Source organism: Polyodon spathula, chromosome 3 (genome assembly GCF_017654505.1).
Source record: "Polyodon spathula isolate WHYD16114869_AA chromosome 3, ASM1765450v1, whole genome shotgun sequence".
NCBI lineage: Eukaryota > Metazoa > Chordata > Actinopteri > Acipenseriformes > Polyodontidae > Polyodon > Polyodon spathula.
In genome coordinates this window covers 82,852,849-82,875,760 of record NC_054536.1, presented here as the reverse complement: position 1 = coordinate 82,875,760, position 22,912 = coordinate 82,852,849, and the positions used below count along the sequence as shown (strand labels likewise).

The window sequence follows — 22,912 nt, the reverse complement described above, 5'->3', positions numbered from 1 at the left end:
ATTGTACATAAAGTCAAAATCCATGTCAGTGATCTCAATCACATCCTAGTGGATCTGTGTATCCTTGTTTGCCTGTTCTTCATTCTTGTGTGGCAAGGACACAATCACCCAAGAACACTTTATTGTAGTATCTAATATGCAGTATTCTAACCAAGATTTCAGTTGTATAATTCAAATAAAATCTACAGTAGAGATCACCTGTCATAGAATTAGTGTTCCGCGTTTCAGGTTTATTCTGAATTTTACCGAAAAATTACAGGATTTATTTATTTTAACTGAACGTCTTTTTTTTACTGATTTATACCTGATCTTTGTCTGTTCAATATTTTCCCGATACTACTTTCCATGAAATGCACACATTATCACTTGATTATGTTGGCCAGTCAAAGTCAAATAATTGTGGCAATTGCTGGGCGTAGTAACTACTAGCTTGATCAAAAACTAAACTGAAATAATATAATATTTTTAGTTGATGAGGAATGGGGAGAAGACGTAAATCAGTTTATTAATAGTCAAAAGAAAATTAATGTTTCGAAGTATGCAGAAAGCAAAAATTGGGAGAAAAGTGAGGCCGATGATGTATATCGCTGCAAATACTGCTGCATTGAGGTACATGTTTATTGATCAATTTTCATTTATTGTGCTCCTATGTTAAAAAATAAATAAATCAGATGTCAACAGTATCAATGCATTGTTGTTTCTTTAGGGCATTTAATCCTGCCTGTAAAAATGTTAAGCCATGTTAAGACAACGCTATTTAGTTCCACCTCCATAAAATCAACTGAACAGACCGCAAACTTCTCCTAAATTAAACTAAAGCCTCACACAGACTAGTCCAAAACGAAATTTACAAATAAGTTAAACATACTAGTAAAAAAAACACAAAAAGGTTCAAATAAAGTGTGTATCAGCCACAACCTAGTCCCATGGAACAAAAACCACCTGCTACATCTTCCTTGTTTTTAACTCTTCATGACTTCTTTGTAGCATGTTGTCAGCAGCACACTTTGTATTGCTGTAAACCCTTCAGGGGCTTCTTTATCTAATCAGCTTAGCAACTGATTTATGACTGCAAAGCATGCAACAAACTTGCTTTTGCCAAGGACCATTTACTAGAGTATAAAGCAGTTTCTGCAGCAGTACCTCTGAAAAATAAGTCAGCAGTGTAAGACAATAATCTACAGTTGTGGATTTCAGCTTTGGTCTTCAGATACCCCTAACAGCCTAGGATTTTGTCTCTCCAACCTATTGTAGGACAGAAAATAAGTCATTTCTGTTGGTAACACTATGTTTGAAATGTGTGTCTACACCTTTAAATTCCTGTATATTGAGTAGAGTGGTCTGTTAATGTAAGGGAAACAGGAAGTGAGAATGAGAGAGAAATGCGAGCGAGACTTGTAAGCAAGACTAAACAGCTACACAATGTCCTTTTGCTGAGTACACCTCTTGATACTGTGTACTCTCCTCCAATACTGCCTTATTGTGAAGTAATACACCAGGCTTACATTATCTACACGCATAACCCGTAAGAAACATGTAACTGCTAATACTGGTAATAATAATATTAATCTAAAAATAAATAATAAAGCGTTTACCTGTAAGGAAAGACCCGATAGTCTTTGCCTGTGAGCCCCATAGATTCAGTTATGTTATCTGCTAAACTGCGTGCCTTCTTCATTGCGTCTATGAAGTCTGGGGAGGTTTTCAGTACGGTGTGGTAGGTCATGAAGTAGCTGGCTCCTACATCTGTCTTATTGTTTATCAGGTCAATTGCAGAACTATATGCTGCATGGCCCCTGCACCAAGCAATAAAAAGAAAGAGCATTAGAGCAAACAACCAATCATTCCCGCTTGGTTCATTCGTATCCAACATTAACATTATTTCAGGGATTATTTCCAAGGTTTAAAAAACACATGTCACCATTTAAAGGTTATCAGCAGCTATCTAGTGCCAGAAACAGTCTCAAACTATAAAAAAAAATCAATGTTTTGTACATTTCTTCTATAATATTAGCCCTTAACATATTTAAAAATGATAAACCTTAAAATAAGTTATGTAAATAAATTATATACTTTTATATTAACCATAGAGAAGTTGGCATGGGGGGTGCTCACCAACAGTGGTAGTGAGCCACTGCATGGTTGATCAAAACTACTATAGAAATGAACCACATGGAATACTGATGGACACTCTGAACGTACCCTTTCCCACATTTGGGGTTAGGATTGTCAGACAAGAACATTGGCAAAAACTCCATGAAGTCTTCTCCTTGCGGTCTCTTCTTCCCCTCATCAGTCAAAGGACGGCAACGGACACAAGAAGAGTTTACCACTAGAAGAGGAAAGAGACACCATTTTAAAAAGGACTTTTTTTATTGCTATGACAACAAAAGTATGCTTGCATGAAAAAAGAAACTCAGAAGAGCCTCAAAACCGATTACCAGCTGAAGCCGTATGTTTAATAGAAGTTGTTTGGGAAGGTAACAGATTGTTTCCCATCACTGACAAGTGAAACTAACCTTTGATCTGTAATAAATAGATCCCATATACACGTTTACCTGAAGCATTGCAAAACTGTATTGTAGTGTTGTAGTATCTGCAGCAGGCTGACTGGGGTTTAACCCAGTCGAAGTAATCATCAATCCAGGAGGAGGGGGAAAAGCCAATTCTTGTGCTAGAAGATAAAGAAAATTAGCTATCGAAAAGAAAACAACAAACACATCTCTTTTGGAGTGCTATCTTTAACACGCCACTAAAGCAATCTTATTGAATCTTTCTTTTGGTCCCTATACAATACAATGGACTTTTTGCATAAGCTCACAGGGATAGGATTTTCTGAATACTTACTAGTTGTCGATTTCTGCAGCCGTGAAGATCTGCTGTACCAGAGAGTTATTGTTGCAGCCAACTCCCCCACAAACCATATTCTGTCCCTCCAGTGAAGTGTAGTTGTGGCCTTCCTCTACTACAAAGTACACAGGTGGGCCAGAGTGGAGGTATGTGCTTAAGGACTCAAAGTAATCCACAACATAGGAATCCTACAGAAAAAAGCATAATGGGGTGTTCTTTTATCCGTTACAGAGATTTAAGGAGAAGGTAAAATGACACTGCCGACCTATGTGTCGAAGTTTGATCATACACATGAACAAGATTAAAAGAGAACAATCAGGGAGTGTTGTTTATACCGTTCTATAAGTTAATAAAACATTTGTTTCAAATTGACAAAGTATTTCATAAATTAATTAGTCATCTGTTACTATATAACAAAAATCAATAATGCCATACTGTATTGTATTTGTATTTGTTAATTTAGATTCCACCTACATCAGGCATTGAGAGTTTCTGGTCCAAGCCAATCTCCACTTTGTTGACCACAGCAATACTAAAGGACAAAATGCCAACAAACGATGCTATCTGCAATAGACAACAAAAAACAGTACAGTTACAGTTGAAGCAAACATCCTGTACAGTACAGTACACCCTTGAGGTCTTTTCTGACAATCTACCTACTCACTAGATTTTAGCAGCTTAATAAACTGTGAAAAAATAAAATAAAAAAATTTTATACCGAAACTTTTTTTTTTTTTTTTGGGAGAACTACTGTATTCATGTGGCCATCTCTGTGTTTTTATTTCATTGTTAACCTGGAAATTAAAAAAGGAACAGCAGTCTGCCATAAACATCATTCTTTGAAACTTAATATGTGTAGCCTTCAGAAATTGGAACTTGACGTCAGACCAAGACAGGTCTGTGTTTGCATTTTGCAGAAGTTGACAGGAGCAAGGACTGGTTTAAAAGCACAAAGAATGACTCATAATAATAAAACTAGCACATGGGATTCTAATAATATTTTCCTTCATGTCCTGTCTTACCACAATAGGCCGCACCCACTCTTTCAGTATGAATGGGGCATAGAAGGTTTTAAAAAACCAGAAAAGAAATCCATCTGACTTTTCTTCAGTGCCCTCCTCCTGTTTCAGGCAGCACAGAATATCCAAGCGATTGCTCTGTCAACCACAAAAAATGCAATATATATTAAATATTTAATGCTGTAAATTGCCAAACAGTAAACCTACTTTCTTTAATTTATCTGAAAAGTGTATTTGAATTGCAGCATAAAGACAGAAAGCTGGTTCATGGTGGAGTGCAGTTACAGTACTAGCTAATAAATTTAATCTAACTCCTTCCAGCAACTAATATATATCCATTACGTTTAGTTCTTTACACTTTCTTCAGAAGAGAGCCCTATGTTTCTGGGCTCGGTTTTCTGCCTGTTTGACTGTCTCACCTCCTGCCGCTTGATGTCCAGACCCAGAAGGCTCACAAAGCATGTGATTTGAAGCAGGAAGTCAATAAACACTGCCAGCCCCGCAAACAGGGAAAAGGTGCGCACAGCAGGCATGGTGGATAACGCACCTAAACAAGAAATTCAGTTCAAAACGAGAAAAAACTAAAACAAAAAGGAGAAGTGGGGAGTAATTTGCTACATTCGACCACAGTGGTGTAATGAGTGTTCTTACCCAGGAAGAAGGCAACAGTCTCAGATAATGAGGACAACAACATACTGGGCGCCACATCGCCAAGAATTCTACCAATCTGCTGGTGGAGCTCCTCCCGAGACAACCGCTCATCTCGCTAAGGAGGAAACAACAGTTACTGAATGACTAGAAAGACGTGGTCGCTCTGTGTTAGAAATTACACACAGTCAACCTTGCTAAGCTTGACACCCAACGGGGAAGCCATTTAGTGTCGAGTTAACCACGGGTGCACATGAGCCATGACATTAACATGCACATAACTAGCAGAACTCACACATTTACAGTATTTACAAGTTTATTTTTAGTTAAATGTCCTTATGAAAATGGTTGAAAGAACTGCAGTGAATGAATCAATTACAATACACAGTGCTGTGCAAACATGGTACAACTCATACAGTTCGATTGAAATAAGAATGAATAAAATAACTACAATGTTATTTTTACAAAAACAATCCAACCACAAACTGCTGACTGTACTTTTAGGTAGTGGCTTGTACAGTCTAATATGAAGGCTTAAATAGCGAAAAAGTTATCAAATGTGCATTATACAGAATTAACTCTGAACAAAAAAATAAACAACTTATAGTTTTACACAAAAATCAAAATTGTCGATTGAAATTAAATATTTATAAAGTAGTAACTGTACTTTGACAGTTTGAATGAATGAATACTGTACTTATGGGCACCACTGTGTTTTTAACTTTGCTTTGTTTTAAAAATGCGGAGTAAAAGGCAAAATAAACCGGCTGTAAATTTGAGGAGATAACTATGAAAGATTTTAAAATCAATACCTGATAGGTCTGGACAATAATGAATATATTGTCTACACCAACAGCTAGCACCAAGAATGGGATCACTTCAATGACAATGAGCGTGAGGGGAATTCCCACGTAACTGAAGATACCAAGGGAACAGGCAACAGAACTGAGCACAATTAGGATGCCGGCAATCCCCAGGGAGATTTTAGAGTCCACCTGACAAAGAAGAACAAATAACATTACATACATACATACATACATACATACATAAATGCTTACTATTTTATTTATCACATTTGAAAGACTGGATAGCACTAGCGAGACCAGGCAGTCTCCTATACAATATGGTCTCTTTGTACTCAGTATTTCTCACTAACTATAACTGCATGCTGAAGTAGTATGCATTAGCAAGAAACCTTTATGTTACAAATGCTTGAATAAACTTGAGAATTAGAGAATCTTCTGCTCCAGTATGAAGCTTACTCAAAGATGAACACAACTGAACATAAATAAATAGGCCTCACGCACCAATAGTCTGCGACAGCTCTTGATGTGTCCCAAGGCAATGGATATGTAGGCAAACATAATGGCGTAGCTGATGACAATGGTGCTGATATCACTGCTGCTTTCACGGTTTATTTCGTCTTCAATACTCCTCTCGGAATTGAAAGAAATGGTCAAATTGGGATTACTGTAATTCTTCACAAATTTGACAAACCTGACAAAAAATGCAGGAGGTGATTAGTTGAATATTTTCATTGGCAGGATTGTGTAGTGAATCATTTGTTAAGCATTATTTAAATTGCTGTTTTGTTTCCCTCCCTCCTGTCTTTATTCTAGTGGACCACAAGAGACCGTTCAAAATGAAGTGGAGATAAGACAAGGCAGAGGGAAGGAGGCACTTCTTCACACAGAGCGTGCAGAGTGTATGGAATTGGCTACATAGGCATGCTGTCGAGGCAGAAACATTTGAAACCTTTAAGACTCAACTTGACAAAGTTCTGAGATCAATCAGCTACTAGGAACCGGACAAGCTTAGATGGGCCGAATGGTCACTCGTTACTGTTCTTATGTAGTAGGGTAAAGTGAAGGACCATGGTCACACAATCAGTAACAGGATAGGATTTGTTTTCCTTATATATCACAGATTTAAATCGTTGGACATATAAAAGACTAAAATATAAGCCTAAAACATGTTATCCCATTTCTACAGGCATCCTAGTTATATTTCTTAAAGTAAACCCACTCTTTCTCCCAGGCCAGGGCTTTGTTCAGTTTCTCTGTGTCATTGTGGTAGTTGTTCACAGGGAAGGTTATCACCAGAGCTGTGGCATTGTTGTAATTGTCACCTGCAACATTGAAATTCAGAATTAGTCAGTCCTGTCCTTTCAATTACAATGCTGTTTTGTTCAATTACAAGTAGTTACAAATATGCTGCAGTAACTGCAATTTTTATTATTATTATTATTATTATTATTATTATTATTATTATTATTTATTATTATTATTATTATTAATTAGCCATTTAGCAGGTGCTTTATCCAAAGCGACTTAAAGACTAGCTGGTGAACTATGAATCATCAACAATTGTTGCAGAGTCACTTACAATAGGACCTGGGTTTTACATCTCATCCGAAATAACAGTAAAAAGTAACAAACAGCTCCACACATTAACATGTTTGCTCAGTTTATTCTACCAAGCAGGAACCACAGACACAATCCCAGAAACACACTATAGAACATTTTTTCAAACAAATGGGGTCACTAAAAGTGGTTGAAAATACAAGAATGTTCGCTCAATGCAAAACACTAAGCTTGGAAAGGTGTGGAATTGAACTGATGTCAATTGTAATTGCAATTACAAATACAATTACGCAGGTGTGCAAAGATTCGACTACAGTAACAAATTACACAACTACATGCCAGAATGACAGAAATGGAGACTGTTACAGTATGAGCTTCTACCTCACCCTACTTATTCAATTAGCATCTTCTACACCCTGTGTTAAAGGATTTGTGCCTAACAAAGGTAATCAAACCAGAACATCAGTTTCTGCCCAGCAGATGGTCCAATATATAAATGTTTGTTTCATTTGTAAACTAAATTTTGTACCCAATTAGCGATTGATCAATTGGTAATTTCCCTGTCATACTTTCTTCTATTAAGGAAGTACTTAAGAAAGAAATGCTGTTGAGAAAATTATCCTTTTTGACTGCAGTATACTGATAAGCTATCTATCATCTTTATTCACTAGTCACCAATTAGATGCCATTTTTACCTCAGAAATACTTTTGCATGAAACAAACATAAACGTTGGCCCTCATGCTGACTTCAGGTAAAAAGGTGTTCATTCTTTTACAAGGAATATGTTTAAGGTAGAGTACCTGACATGCCCACCCAATCCTACCCGCTTTGAAATTACAGCTCCTTATGTTTAGTCCACATACAACCAGAAATACTGTAAACATTAAACTTACTATCATAGCCTCCCAGTACCACCCAAGGGAAGATTGGCCCACCATAGGTACCCAAGCAAGGGTCATGGAGCATACTAGTGTCATTTAGGGAAGCTGGAGCCCTGAAAACAAAACCCAGTAAGAAAAAACTTTCATATAGTAGCAAATAAATATTTTATATATATCAGTACTGTACTTTAGGCAGGTATGAAAAAATGCTGTAAAGTAAGAATGCTTTCAAAAATAGACATGTTAATAGATTATATTTATCAATTAACTAAATGCAAAGTGAGTGAATAGAAGAAAAATCTAAATCAAATCCATATTTGGTGTGACCACGCTTTGCCTTCAAAACAACATAAATTCTTCTAGGTACACTTGCACACAGTCAGGGATTTTGTAGGCATATAGTCAGGTGTATGATTAAACAATTATACCAAACAGGTGCTAATGATAATCAATTCAATATGTAAGCTGAAACACAAGCATTAACTCAAACAGAAACAGCTGTATAGGAGGAATAAAACTGGGTGAGGAACAGCCAAACTCAGCTAATAAGGTGAGGTTGCTGAAGACAGTTTACTGTCAAAAGTCATACACCATGGCAAGACTGAGCACAGCAACAAGACACAAGGTAGTTATACTGCATCAGCAAGGTCTCTCCCAGGCAGAAATTTCAAGGCAGACAGGGGTTTCCAGATGTGCTGTCCAAGCTCTTTTGAAGAAGCACAAAGAAACGGGCAACACTGAGGACTGTTGACGCAGTGGTCGGCCAAGGAAACTTACTGCAGCAGATGAAAGACGCATCATGCTTACTTCCCTTCGCAATCGGAAGATGTCCAGCAATGCCATCAGCTCAGAATTGGCAGAAAACAGTGGGACCCTGGTACACCCATCTACTGTCCGGAGAAGTCCGGTCAGAAGTGGCCTTCATGGAAGACTTGCAGCCAAAAAGCCATACCTCCGACGTGGACACAAGGCCAACCGACTCAACAATGCACGAAAACACAGGAACTGGGGTGCAGAAAAATGGCAGCAGGTGCTCTGGACTGATGAGTCAAAATTTGAAATATTTGTCCGTAGCAGAAGGCAGTTTGTTCGCCGAAGGGCTGGAGAGCGGTACACAAATGAGTTTCTGCAGGCAACAGTGAAGCATGGTGGAGGTTCCTTGCAAGTCTGGGGCTGCATTTCTGCAAATGGAGTTGGGGATTTGGTCAGAATTAATGGTCTCCTCAATGCTGAGAAGTACAGGCAGATACTTATCCATCATGCAATACCATCAGGGAGGCATCTGATTGGCCCCAAATTTATTCTGCAGCATGACAACGACCCCAAACATACAGCAAAAGTCATTAAGAACTATCTTCAGCGTAAAGAAGAACAAGGAGTCCTGGAAGTGATGGTATGGCCCCCACAGAGCCCTGATCTCAACATCATCGAGTCTGTCTGGGATTACATGAAGAGAGAGAAGCAACTGAGGCTGCCTAAATCCACAGAAGAACTGTGATTAGTTCTCCAAGTTGTTTGGGCCAACCTACCTGCCGAGTTCCTTCAAAAACTGTGTGCAAGTGTACCTAGAAGAATTGATGCTGTTTTGAAGGCAAAGGGTGGTCACACCAAATATGGATTTGATGTAGATTTTTCTTGTGTTCACTCACTTAGCATTTTGTTAATTGATAAATATAAACTATTAACATGTCTATTTTTGAAAGCACTCTTACTTTACAGCATTTTTTCACACCTGCCTAAAATTTTTGCATAGTACGGACTGTATATATCACACACACATACATGCAATAGCTTATTTCTTATTATAAACATGGTTCATTTCAACTAGCTTCATAATAACATGAACTTGAGAAAATTACACTGTGCATTTACTGTATCAAATCAATGAAAAACTATGCTGGTGCATTAAGAAAGCTAACTCACATAATTAGAACTATATATCTGATCAACCTACTTGACACAGTACAGGAAGTGGGTGTGGTAATCGGCAAAGACCCAAAAGTCATCCCCAACGGTGTGATCCAAAACGGAGTGGCTGTTCTGGAAGTAGTTCAGGACACTCATAATAGTGCAGTTATTGTTATAGGGGGCAAGAGGTGCCAGGCAGATATCACTCAACATAACAGTCTCATTCTCATAGGTGGCTTCTATCTTCTCAATGTCATCCTGAAGGTCCAGCACCTGAAACAAGGTGCAGATACAGAATTACAGTGCGGAAAGTTTACAATTACACCAAATATTGTGGGCCCTCGATTGTACTAGATTGTGAATTTGGCAAAAAGTCTCTGTAAATGGTATTGTTGAATTTACTGCAGTTAAGTGTACACATTTAAAGAAATGTGTTCTCCGTCCATAAATACAAAACATAAAAAAGAAAATAGTATCACACTTTTTTTTGACTCATGTCATGACATCGTGTGCCTCCCAGTGATGTCGTGAATTGTTTATCATCACCTCAGAACAGCTGTGCAAACCAATCCGCACATCAAAACGACATCCGCAGATGCTTTTACTACGAGAAATGCTTTTAATGCATTAAAAAAGGGGTCTGGATACAGCATAGGGTTTTTACAGGTTTTCACTTCTTGACTTGTGACCTTTTTTTTGTCTACAAACCGCCATTGTTAATTACCTGGTGCAGGATACTTTTGTCCAGTGGAGGGCCAAAAGGTACATCCGATCCTCCAAAGTAGGGCGAGTATATTGTAACATTGCTTCGCGGGGCAGTAATAATGAGCTGCTCTGTGCGGAAGAAGGGCCCAAAGTGAGAGTCGAAGTAATCTTTTTCTTTGCGTGCTTGGCTGCTGGGGGATGACCAGATATCCACGGGGTTGGTGGTTACCTTCATGTAAACCAGGCCAGAAGAACAGATGGCAATGAAGATCAGCGTGCACAGCACGACGGGCAACGCGTGCCGGACGCAGAAGGACCCCCAGTTAGTAAAGAGGTGCCGTAAGAAGTTCTCAAATCTCTCGCCGATGGTTTCACAGCAGGAGGTCTGACCTGTGAAAAAGATAGACATCCACTAGGGAGAATGAATCTGGGAACACTTACAGTACTTAACAGTTACAGTAACTGGTTACAGTAAGGAAGATGCCATGAGGACTTCTCCTCGTAGCTCTGCTAGTGTACTTCAATCCTGACCCGAATCCTGCACTCTCAGTGCTAACCGACTGGCAAGCAGACATTGGCATTGTGACATTGTGTGTTGGTTTTGTGATGTGGACCAATACATACACCGTTGGCTCTTTTGAGACTTGCTAACCTCATTTTGCCCACAGGGTTGAAAGACAGTAAAGCTAATGTAAACTAGCCTGCTTCACCAACTTTCTAATAACTTATTACATTAAGACTGTCTGGTTTACTTCAAGTTTTACAAGATACATTTATTTCTAAAACTAGACATGCAGCATCTCATTATCACAGACAAAAAGGGTTGCCCACCTTGATGTTCGCTGTCTCTTTTGACTGAATTAAGAGAATTGTTGTCGAGAATAGGTCCGTACTCTGACATGATTAATCTTTTTCTGCAAGAGAAGCCATATGTACATATATATAAAATACCAAATTTAAAAGCAAGAACTGATGAATAGATTAAAAGGCCAATTAATTAGTTGTCTTTTTTTTATCAATATTTAATACATTTTTAAGTAACATACATAAAATCTTATAATACAATTCTCAAATAGTCTTGCAAACTGAGATTTTAATCAACTGTTTTATCGTAAGTATATTATGTTTTAAAATGACTAAAACAAGCATTTCTCTCAATTCTTTAAAATTGCACTTGACACCATATAACAGATGCATGTGCGCAACAGGTCGGATTTTAGGAATTATTTTGTCAGTTGCAATCATTTTAAAAGGTATTCAGTAGTAATCATTTTTTGTTTAGTGTCCATATCTGTCTTGTTAGTCTGTCAGACTCTACGTGGCTAACACAGCTGCCTTCTACAGCCCTTTAGAATTGCAATTGGGTACAATAAACTGCCGAAGATGAACAAGAACAAAAAAAAACCATACTTGCCTGTAACACCAAGCTCCCAGGACTGCAACGATGAAGATCAGGAGAAACACCATGTAGGAGATCCACATGATCACCACCATGGCATCCAAGCCAAATATTGTCCATGGTGTTGGGGGAGGGGGCGGTTGAGGCTTGGGTCCGCAAACAATAGAACAGTCTTGGCAGCTGCAGGGCCCGGAACTGCCGTCCGCGGATTCATTGCAGCCTTTTGTAGCATCGTTCATAGGACTCATTCCTTCGACTGGGAGATCTGCAAAGAAAACCACACCTTCAATTAGCACTGGCTGATCCGAGTGCACCTATTTATTTGAAACCGTTTCAGACAATCACCTAGATTATAATTAGGCTTGCTACTTTTCGATATTAAAATTGGTAAAGCTTGTTAAACATCAAACTCCAAAAAAGGAGTTCGACTGAAATACATTGGTAAAACCACTCCCTATCATTTAGAAATCATCCCTAGTTTGTGTAGTTTTTATACTTTCTGTCTGTCCCACCTGCATTCCGCTTTGAATGGCTAGGGGTAGCTGTCAGTCATCTCAGTGGTCCGTTAGTACTGTAGTTTCACCGTCACTGTCATTTCACCCTATTCTGACAGACCTCTTTGTCTGAAGCAGTAGTACAAAGCTCTCATTCATCTATCGTTAAGACCTGCACCGACTGTGCACTTTCATTTGCCAGCTACAGCGGCTGTCATTCAAAGCGCCTACTTTGAAATGAGTGGGTTAAGGTGTAGTTGAACTTTTTCTATAGGTATACCGTGACAGTTACTAGTTTGATTTGAAAATGGGGCGCAAGAGGAAAACATTTAACGAATACTGTGCACAATACCCTGACCGACGGCTGAAGTCTCTGAGGCAGGACAAAGCGGGCCCGTCTGCCTTGCCTTCCAGAGACTCTGAGTACAGCTGTGCTGAAGCAGGAGAGGGGGAGCTCAGACTTCGAATAATAAGTGCAAGTTAGTTCTGTTCAACTATCTAATGTTTTGTGCATATTATTTTTACTCGTAAATTTAAGCTATAAAAGGTCTGCGTAAGACAGTTTTATATGCTGTGTTTTCTACGGTTTAATTGAGACATTTTTTTTAATTTGTGTAGGATCTTTATCTTTACAAGGCATACAGTAGCTTTGCTGTGATCAAACGTTATTACAATCAGAATGTTGGTAACCATGGTTTTGTTGCATGCTGAATATGATAAAGGGGTTTCGATAAATGACATGTTTCTCAAATTAAAGCATTAAGGTTGATTTCACCTGTTCTCTGCTTGAACTGAAAATAAAGATTAAAAAAAAAACAGTAAATTCTTTCTAAAATAAATGTCGATATTTTGGCAAAAATAAATAAATAAATAAATCGAACAGTATAAAAATTAATTATATTACACAAATCTAATAAAATAAAAAGGTACAACAACATTGTTTTTGCGATAACTTTCACTGAGATTCATGTTGTGTGAGATAGATAGATAGATAGATATGTAGTCAAAAGTATTCATACCCTTTGATGCTATGATAGTGTTGGAAAACATATTGAGAATTGATTAGGGGTTTGCTACGCATGTGGACTGGCAGAGCTATACTGGTGTTCTTTTCTGAAAAGAGACTAATATTGCAGATAGCAGACTGTTTGGTTCAAATTGCATGTACTGCTTACAATTGATAGAGACGATGCGTCTACAAGTTTCTTGCCCAGCATTGACTGCAAGCTAAAAAGATAACAATGCTGTGGACTAGAAGGGGCCAGGCTGTAAGACTTTGGAATGCAAAGCATAAAGGGGCTAAAAGGCTCCCAGGGACTGGCATTGGACCCAGAGGTTCTCAGAGAGATCGAAAGAGATAATGCCACTGGGATCAAAGGGGCAGATTTATGGACCTTTTTTCTCCAGGAGTGTGAAGAATGCACTGAGTTCAGAGGTTGTCACACTAGACTACACACACACACACACACACACACACACACACACATACATACAGACAGACACACATTAACACTCACACAATAAATTAAATTACCTTGACCATTGGTTAAGTGTCAGAGAAAGGGGAGGTGGACCATCTATACAGAAGGGTATTTAATGTCATGCAAACATTGTAATGATGAGTATTGTGTTTGTCCTGTACCTGGGACCAGACTCCCTGCATATTTCAATAAACCTGGCAACTGACTGAAGAAAAGGACTTTCAATTTTCTTGAATCTACTTATTCACCATATATTTTTTGCAAGTTACTTCAGATAGTATCGTCTACAAGGTGCTAAATTTCAATACGATAATGCAGAACCTAATTCTAGAAAATACTGGATAGGCAGAAAATTATTTATTGTTATAAAGCTGGAGAAGGATACAAGATTTCCAAGCATTTGAGTATCCCAATTTTAACTATTGTTTCTATTATCAAGTAGTACAAGACTCATGGTACTGTCACAACACTCCCTTGGCCTGGAAGAAAGAAGGTTCTTTCACCAAGAACAAGTAGAAGAATTGTGAGGAAGGTTAATAACAATCTGAGATTAACTGCCAAAGATATTCAAAGTGAATTGGATGCAAGTGGCCTGGGGTTTCCATTTCAATCACAGGTCGAGTATTGCATGGTGAAGGACTCAATGGTCGCACCAAGGAAAAAGCTACTCTTAGGAAAACGTCACAAGGACAATCGCTTAAAGTTTGCAAAACGGCACTTGAGTGATGGATAGGAGTTCTGGTCAAGGTTTTGTGGAGTGATGAAACAAAGAAAATAAAAACAAACAAAAAATAAATAAAAATCGAGCTATTTAGTCACCCTGATAGTCAATACATTTGGAGAAAGTGTGTTGAGGCTCAGTAAGAACAGAACACTATATCTACTGTCAAGCATGGAGGAGGTAACATCCTTCGGTGGGGCTGTTTCTCCTCTAATGGCACAGGAAATTCTGTTCTAAATACATGGTAAAATGGATTCTATAGCATATTGGCCAATCATCTGAAACCCTCCGACACAAAACTTGGTTTAAAGCGCAAATGCACACCTCAAAATCTGCTTCAGAATGGTTAAAGAAGAATAAAATCAAGGTTCTGGAGTGGCCTAGTCAAAGTCCTGATCTAAACACGATTGAGAATCTTTGGTATGAGTTTTGTGTTGAAGAATGGTCAAACATCTAAAGAATCATTGCAAAAGCTCATTGACAAATATCCTAATCGTTTAAATTAGGTTATTATTGCTAAAGGTGCCTCAACTAACTATTAATTTAATTTTCCTTGTCAGGGTATGACTACTTCTGAATTAGCATTTTTGCAGTTTTGCAAAAAAATTGCTGAAATAAATAATTGTAGACATTTATTTCTTGTAACGTTTTTTCCTCATCCACAAAAGCAACACTTTTGCTACAAAAGATTTTTCTTATAGTTATTTGTTTTAGAGAAATTTGTAGAAATTATAAATTTCCATCGTGTTTTTTAACCTTTTCTACAACTGTATATATTTAACTTAATCAGATTTCTTACCTGAAAAGATGGGATTGATTGGAAATGGCGTCTGTGAATTTTTTACACTGAACAGGTACTGGATCCAGTTAGTGGCATTGCAGTCTTTGGCATCTTTCCCACACAACAGCCCCAATGCTTTGTCATTACTAGAAGGAGCCTCAACGTCTTTGCAGGCATTATACATAGCTAACAAAGAGCAAGAGAAAATGCACTAAGAAACACAGTTTTAAAAACTAAGGGTGTTTGACCAACATGGCAAATCAAACCCAACATGCTCTCACAAACAGATAAATTAACAGCCAGTGGGTGCTTTGGGGGAACGTTTTGCTATAACACTCAGCAATTGAAAAAAAGTTTGCATCTCAAAGTTTCAAAGATTTATATAGTAGTTTGGTTATAAGTTTGGAAAAACAACACGGTTACAATTTCAAAAGTTAAAAATATACAAACTGCATTTTTCTGAGAATCTATTAAGAATCACCACATAAAAACTTGAGAGATAAATCCTAAATTCTAATTGCTAAAGCGAGTTCCTTCACTATACAAACACTTTTAGTATTAACTCTCCTACACTACATAAAAAAGGAAGATAGAGGCATACAGTTGGCCTTTTCACCCGCTCTCAGTGAGTTCATAACTCATGACTAAGGCCATGGCTAAATACATGGTGTACAGAGCAGTCAAAACCATGACTTCTTGCCTAATACTATTCATACACTCCAGACTGGTATTTCAGACTATTACGCCAAAGAACCGTGTTTTTTTTTTTCTTAAGTTTCCTCACCATTTGCAAACGTGCTTCCAATGTAATACTGTACTGCAGTAACACTGGTTTTGTTTTCTTTTGTGACTGGATCCACGTAGGGCTCGAACTGTGTGGCATTAACAAAATCACTCTGATGAGGACTGCATGTTAACTCACAGAACAGGTTCATCAAGTTATAGAAGCAAGATGGACACCTGACATGAAAGAAACAAAGACTCAGAATAGATCCCACAATAACTTGCTTTTATTATCAGTGTGACCAACCATCATTACATTACTTTTACCACCAGAGCTAGCATGAGGTGTCAAATTCAGTTATCTTGTTTTCAGGTTTAATAAGGCTCATTCACCTAGATGCGTTAAACAGTTAAAATGTAGTACATACTGCAGTACTCCTCTATGACAAAATGTGAGCAATGCAACATTATCAATGCTGACATTTCTACACAAGCCTGTGACCATAGTGGTTCTGCCATCAGATGATAAATGAAAGTATGGCGATGGTATAATGAGCTGTACTTTTTAATGCAATATATGATCCCCCCCCCATTATCTTAACTTTGGGGTGACGTACCTGGACAGAAACTGGAGAGGGAGTTGGAGATTTCCTTTGAGGGTCTTAAGTTGTTGCACATCACAACAGAGACTAATATTCTCAGTGCCATTCAAAAAATCTGGGCACAGTTCCTACAAGAAAGCAACAAAAACATAATGCATTCTAATGAATTAAGGTTTCAGTCAAGTTATTCTGTTCAAGTGATTTTTCAAACCTTGTCCATTGTATAGTTTTGTGTTTGAAGCACTATAAAAGGATGTACAGTACTACAGACAGTAAAGGGTCTTAAGATTCTTCAGTAGCAGCAGGTATGTGTTCCACTGCTCCTTTCGACTTCCTTGTGCACAAGTGTGCAAGAAACATTACTCGGCATGAACAAATCAGTAGCCTAAAGCAAAGACAAGCACATGCAAGAACAAGGTGTTGTCCCACATGCAAGGCAAAATCCACAACAAAGAACTTTTGAGGAAATGTTTTACTGCAGCAATACAAAATGTGAGATCATTCTCAAATTAAAAAAATTAATGTTTCTGATTTGTACATGCATGCGAACAAAGTATTAAAGAAAGACACAAGTCAGTAACAAAAAAAACAGTAGCTTATTGTTTTTTGCAGAAGAAAAAATGTCTTTATCCTCCAGTGTTTCAAGATTGCAAATCTGAAAATGACAATGTTCTCTGTCCAGTAGCATTAAGATACTGTGTGGCAGCTGTGGATAAAAACAGAATCTTTCAACTTGTTAAAACTAAAAATGTTTTTTTTTTTCTGTGTGAAAAACCAAAGAAGTCACCATCTCAAACAGTGAATGAGATACAGCATAAGCAGTTGAGGTAGCAAAGCGTTCAAAAGAACATACTGTATTCTGCCTTCATGGAGATGCTTAACAGCATCACACTACTTCTTATACGTGTGTGTGCATTTGTGTGTGTTTTGTTTTAGCACTTCTGTGGTTTGGATTAGGCAAATAAATGTTAAAATATTGCAATATTCTAAACATCTACAAAAGATAAGGCACTAGCGGGAATGCCTAAAGTTCCTTACCTGCACCAGTTCATAACCCTCCTGGAGCAAGGGCTGAGGTGGCCCTGTGTAGTTGCAGTTAAACTTCTTCTCCTCTGTATTTGGGACTGTCTGGCACTCTCCATACCACACGCAATGCTGAGCCTGGACCTGAAATGAGACGGGGGGGACACCATCCAGGAACGACAAGAAAACTCACTACTATACAGTACGAAAAATTCTCCAAAAGAATGGGAGAAGAATGAAAAGCAAACAGAAAGCTCTGTGTTTAGGATTCAAGCCTGGTGGATTACAATATATACTGTACAGTGTTTGTGTATTTCTAGGGTGTAGTGTTCTTTCGCACAGTATTCATCTACACTGAGCCCCGTTATTAAAGCAATCCGTAAGCTCCTGCTGCACACAGGCACGGCACCTTTTCATCATTCTAATAATACATTTGTGAAAGCATTGAGTGAAATGATTTTAAACCACCTCTATTTAACTTCACTTGCACCATCATCTCTAAAGGCACAATTTTATTTTTGGGGGAAATTCACAAATACTGCATTTTCTTTGTAAGCCATCCCAGCAGCCCACATTAGGAGAGGTGAGACCTTGAGCCAAAGGCACAGAAGGTTGACATTCAACTACATGGTGCTTTCACAAACATCAATATGCTTCCCTAACATGTTGTGTTTCTGGAAAGCATTAAACTATACCCATTAAACAGTTTAGTTTATCATACAACAATATGAAATTCCATCCCCAGTCCCTTCTACAACAGTCAGATCAAAAACAGACCCAACCATTACTTACAGTTTTTTGTGAGGGTTAGCCTGTAGCATGAGAAGCAATAGCCAGTGCTAGAACAGAATGTGTGCAGTGCAAAAGACGGACCAGAGGTTAACAAGCATATCAAAATATCACAAATGTAGGTAGTCGTAAGTGCCATAAATCTTTTACTTGGTTTAATGAGAGTAAGCATAGTTGCTAGACACAAAGGAAACTCAGACAAACACACAATTCAAACCATAATGTGTAAAAGTCTATTTGCTTATTTGCCAATGGGAAAACCTTGACTAGGATCTAACACAGTGTTAACGCCAGCTCATTTTAGCAAGAACATATTAAGCAATGCTGTATATGTCCTTCACATAGCTTGGAGGGCAGGGCGGTTGGAATTATAAAGCAGAAGATTGGGTCCTTTTTTCATTCCTCCCAAGGTCACAAAATCACAGTGTTGCTCTTCTAGATATTCCAGCTTTTTGCCTACTTGTCTACTTTGACAAAAAATGAAATGCTTAAAGTTTATTTGAGGTCTACACTGTGCTATCTGAAGTTTATTCTTAGCATGCCTCTTAAATTAAGGAAGGAAACTAAGAAAGAGCTGCGATGTTACCCTTTATTCTAGAACAAGGGTTATAAGAGGTCAGAAAAATACAGGCTCAAATAAGAGGTGTCCATTCACACATCATGTGACAATCAGATGATTTCCCAAAGACATGTGCTTTTATTCAGTGCTTCTCTTTCACTCTGTGTTAGCCTTAGCAAATGAATGTAGCCAGTTCGGCTTGGGCGATACAGAACAGTTCTCAGTCTTATACAAATAAGCCTGAGCGGTAGTTTATCACACACCACAGTTATAATTATCATACTTAAACACTGTATATTGTTTCCATCTATTAAAAAAAAGTATTACAATTTCTGAAAAAGACAGCTAATAGTAGTTCTTTCCAATGGTCAGAAGCCCTTATTACTGAAGTAGCCCAGAGCCTTCTCTCTCTCTGCCTGACTGACTTTAAACCCTACTGTATGTAAATAATAACAAAAACAAGTGTTATCTGGAATACTGCTTTTACACTTAGGAAACAGTGCAGTCTAACTGAATAAGTTACAATTATAATTATGATTAAATAGACAAAGTTGTGATGCCTTGATGGTCTTTCCATCTTTGAGTGGTACGGGCAGTGGACGGTCACAGCTGGTGGTCTGTGAAGGAACTGGAACTTCTGCCCAACACATCAACATTCTCCAAGAAAGAGTTCTGCCTGCCTACACTAAATGGTCAAATGTCCAAAGAGGGTAGTATTTTTATGGAAGATGATGCCCCAGCTCACAATGCCTGTACAACGCTAAGACAGAAAGAGAGTCATGGCATCACAACTCTGTCATGGCCGGGCCAATTACTGGACATGAACCACATTGAGCATGTGTGGGCTATCCTCAACCGATCACTGTGAAAGCTTCCCAGTAAACCCACTTCCCCAAATACAGACTGCGTGCCAGGAATGAGCTGCAATCCCACAGAACAGGATTGGTGATCTCATCCACATAATGTGTAAGCACGTTTCTGCTTTGCATAAACCAAAGGGCTGCACCACAAAGTATTAACCCACTTATATTACGCCAGTGCCAAGTGTGGTTCCTATTGTATCTATTTACTCTATAGGTTCTTGGTCTGCATTTTCCACTTTCAAAGGGTTTATCTCATACTTTGCAAAAAAAGATCCTTGATGTCCCACTGTGGAAACAGGTTAACATTGTAAAACATTAACAAGCTGCTTTTTATTTTCTGGGTCAGTGCTCCTAAGATGATGTCATTTATTTAAGCATTAATGTCTGACGCAGTGTCCATTATGCTCCAGAACAGAAGGTGAGGGCATTTTACTGATTATACTATACAGAGGGAATCACCACTGCTGGATAATGACTGCTCTACTTGGAAATTGATTGGCTGAGATTCTTTGACAGCTTCGACTAGGTCTTTTAAAACATTGGCAAGGAGTTTGTCAAATAATCAAAACATTTTACTAAGTTTCTTTTAGTAGTACTACAAATCGTGTCCAACTGACAGCCACCTTATATACAGCATTCCGTATATATTATGTGTATTTGTTATTTTATTTAAATGTTAGTAAAAGATATATTATTATTAAAATATCAATTCCTTTTGCTGCTTTACAAACTTCTGATGGATACTTGGCTGTATGGATCTCTGAATGGATATTCTGAATAAATTTGGCTCCAGTGGCATTCTTCTCAGTCTTCTCTGTATTTTGGTGAGAAAACTCAATGAAGGACCCACAGCAAATCAGTGAATATGAAACATGCTGGGTCTGACCTTCAAAGACTTGCAGGGCTTTAAAATCACAAGGAACAGATGCAGAAGGGAAGAGAAGATGGAAACCGAGTGCAATTTATTTTTTTTAGCTTCTCAAGTATTAAAACAAAACAATTTTGGGGAATATATGAAAAAAAAACTAGACTAACATTAATATGAAATATCATACTGTGTATGTAAAAAACTTTAAGAGCCACCTTGGTTATTAACTTACAGTACACTAGTTAAAAACAACTAACGTTCTATCGTTTAGATTTCTGGCATTCAATCAATGTTAAGAACAAAAAAGGCTCTGTTCAAAGCATTTGAATAATATCAACCATTCTTCTCTTATTTATGTTTGTGACAATAAAGAGTTTCCTGACACTTCCTGAAAGACCTTGTTTGAGTGGGTCGATGACTGAGCCACAACTTTTAATTATTATTTTTTTTTTTTTTGTATTCTTTATATTTCAGCTTAGAGTTGTACCCGGCCACCCTACATTCTGATCATCATCACCAGGAATCTGCTGCGTTGAAAAAATAATGTAACAGCACTGCTTCCACAGAATTTTAATGAGAGAAAAAGAGGAACACAAAGCTGCCATTTGTTTTATAATAAACAAAAGCCTCAATAGAACTTTGTTTGGTGTGCTGCAGTTCAATCGTCCCACTCCATCACTAGGTTCTCTGACCATTAAGTTCTGGCTTCATCTTGGCATACTGTCATCATGCAGCATTTCTCCTTTGTTACTCTCATTGGAAACTACATACTTCAGTAAGACAGTGGAGGAGGCACATATCCCATTCAATTCACAATCAGGCAAACATGACATGTTTACAGTCTAAATGCACTTACTGCTGTGGTAGAAATTAATCTTTCCACTGTATTAATTTAAAGTCTGTAAAATAGGTATATGTAGCTGCATTGGTGTGAATAGCCTAAGTAGTATTGCAAAAAAAGGATTTTGGATAACATTTTTGTTAGGGATGAAAGTAAGGCTTTACAAAAAAAGAAAATTGAAAGAGCTGTAAAGAGAGTGGCACAGGTTCCCACCCTCTATTTAGTCATGTGGAAAGGCCCTGCAATGAAGTGGAGCCCTGAGGAAAGTAAAAGCCAGGGTGCCGGGTGAAAGAGTTCCAGCAGAAGAGGTTTACTGAAACCTGTGGAAACTGAGCTGTGTTTTTTTTTTTTTTTTTTTTTGCCTACTTTGAGACCAAATGACAAAGGTTTCCAGGTCGCAACCTTGTTCTGCTTAATTGGACTGTGCTACTGAGGGTTCTTGCCATGGGTGTAAATGTGTTCAGTTCACATGTCCATGTGCCAGAGAGGGACATTTGGAATTACAGAGCTTGAAATAAGATTCCCAGACTCTTGTATTCGAACAACTTGGTTTATGTAAAGGTTGACTGACAGCAGAAGACAAACTCTCAAACGCCAAAAGTTATATAACCATGTGCTTAATAATTAAGTCTGGAATGGGTTGCGTTATTTATGCGTTTTATATAATATTTATATCATCGATAACAATCTAAAAACAAAGAATAACGTTTCGAATCTGCATAGGCTACACCTCTTAGTGTGCAAAGCCAGCATGAATACCTTCACTGAGTTTGTCGCACAGACTAGATAGCTCTCACATGATGACAGCTCAGCAACTCGAGTGTTTGTGGCTTTGCAAAAACAACACTCAATAACACAGATATAGCACAGGGCCTGTCTGTTACTCACACAGATTGAGATCAGTAATACAAAACACAAACCAAACTTCCCTGGCGGTATTCTTGTCCCTGCTGTGAATTATAACCCAAAACTATAATTATTTTGGTCGAAAACAAGTCCTGTAAACAAAAACAAAAAAATCCACACTTCCTGCATCATCATCATCATCATCATCATCATCATCATAATAATAATAATAATAATAATAAATACAGTCTAACTCTCACTGAGAATTATAGTAGCACATGACTTACCCAATGATAGGATGCTTGCAATGAAATTATTAAAAGGCAAATCCACTTCACATGATTCCTCCACGGACCTTTCCCCATTTTACTCCGTTAATTTTAAATTGTTGTTTTACCAGAATAACGTTAACCCTGTTTCTGTAAAGAGGACTTTTTTCGTGTGTAACCGGCTCCTAATCTTTCATTACGATCTGTTTCCTGCGTGTCTGTGCGACGCCTCCCGATCCTCCTCCCTTTCCTCGATCGCCCGACAAAGCGCTGTGTTC

At 38.0% G+C, this 22,912-nt stretch overlaps 1 protein-coding gene across 1 annotated transcript in view; it reads right to left on the bottom strand.

Annotated features, from left to right (window-relative positions):
- Positions 1–22,912, bottom strand: part of LOC121313501 (NPC intracellular cholesterol transporter 1-like) — a 27,835-nt gene extending 4,923 nt beyond the window's left edge. Inside the window, exons 1-21 of the mRNA XM_041246137.1 lie at positions 22,653–22,912; positions 17,615–17,743; positions 16,592–16,704; positions 16,036–16,211; positions 15,270–15,437; positions 11,790–12,039; positions 11,207–11,289; positions 10,395–10,765; positions 9,717–9,943; positions 7,775–7,875; positions 6,543–6,645; positions 5,825–6,014; positions 5,330–5,512; positions 4,521–4,635; positions 4,289–4,416; positions 3,873–4,007; positions 3,325–3,414; positions 2,848–3,038; positions 2,559–2,674; positions 2,203–2,332; positions 1,596–1,796 (exon numbers count right to left, since the gene is read on the bottom strand). Of these exons, the coding sequence (XP_041102071.1) occupies positions 1,596–1,796; positions 2,203–2,332; positions 2,559–2,674; positions 2,848–3,038; positions 3,325–3,414; positions 3,873–4,007; positions 4,289–4,416; positions 4,521–4,635; positions 5,330–5,512; positions 5,825–6,014; positions 6,543–6,645; positions 7,775–7,875; positions 9,717–9,943; positions 10,395–10,765; positions 11,207–11,289; positions 11,790–12,039; positions 15,270–15,437; positions 16,036–16,211; positions 16,592–16,704; positions 17,615–17,743; positions 22,653–22,730 (3,278 nt within the window). The 5' untranslated portion in view covers positions 22,731–22,912. The remainder of the gene's footprint in view (positions 1–1,595; positions 1,797–2,202; positions 2,333–2,558; positions 2,675–2,847; positions 3,039–3,324; positions 3,415–3,872; positions 4,008–4,288; positions 4,417–4,520; positions 4,636–5,329; positions 5,513–5,824; positions 6,015–6,542; positions 6,646–7,774; positions 7,876–9,716; positions 9,944–10,394; positions 10,766–11,206; positions 11,290–11,789; positions 12,040–15,269; positions 15,438–16,035; positions 16,212–16,591; positions 16,705–17,614; positions 17,744–22,652) is intronic.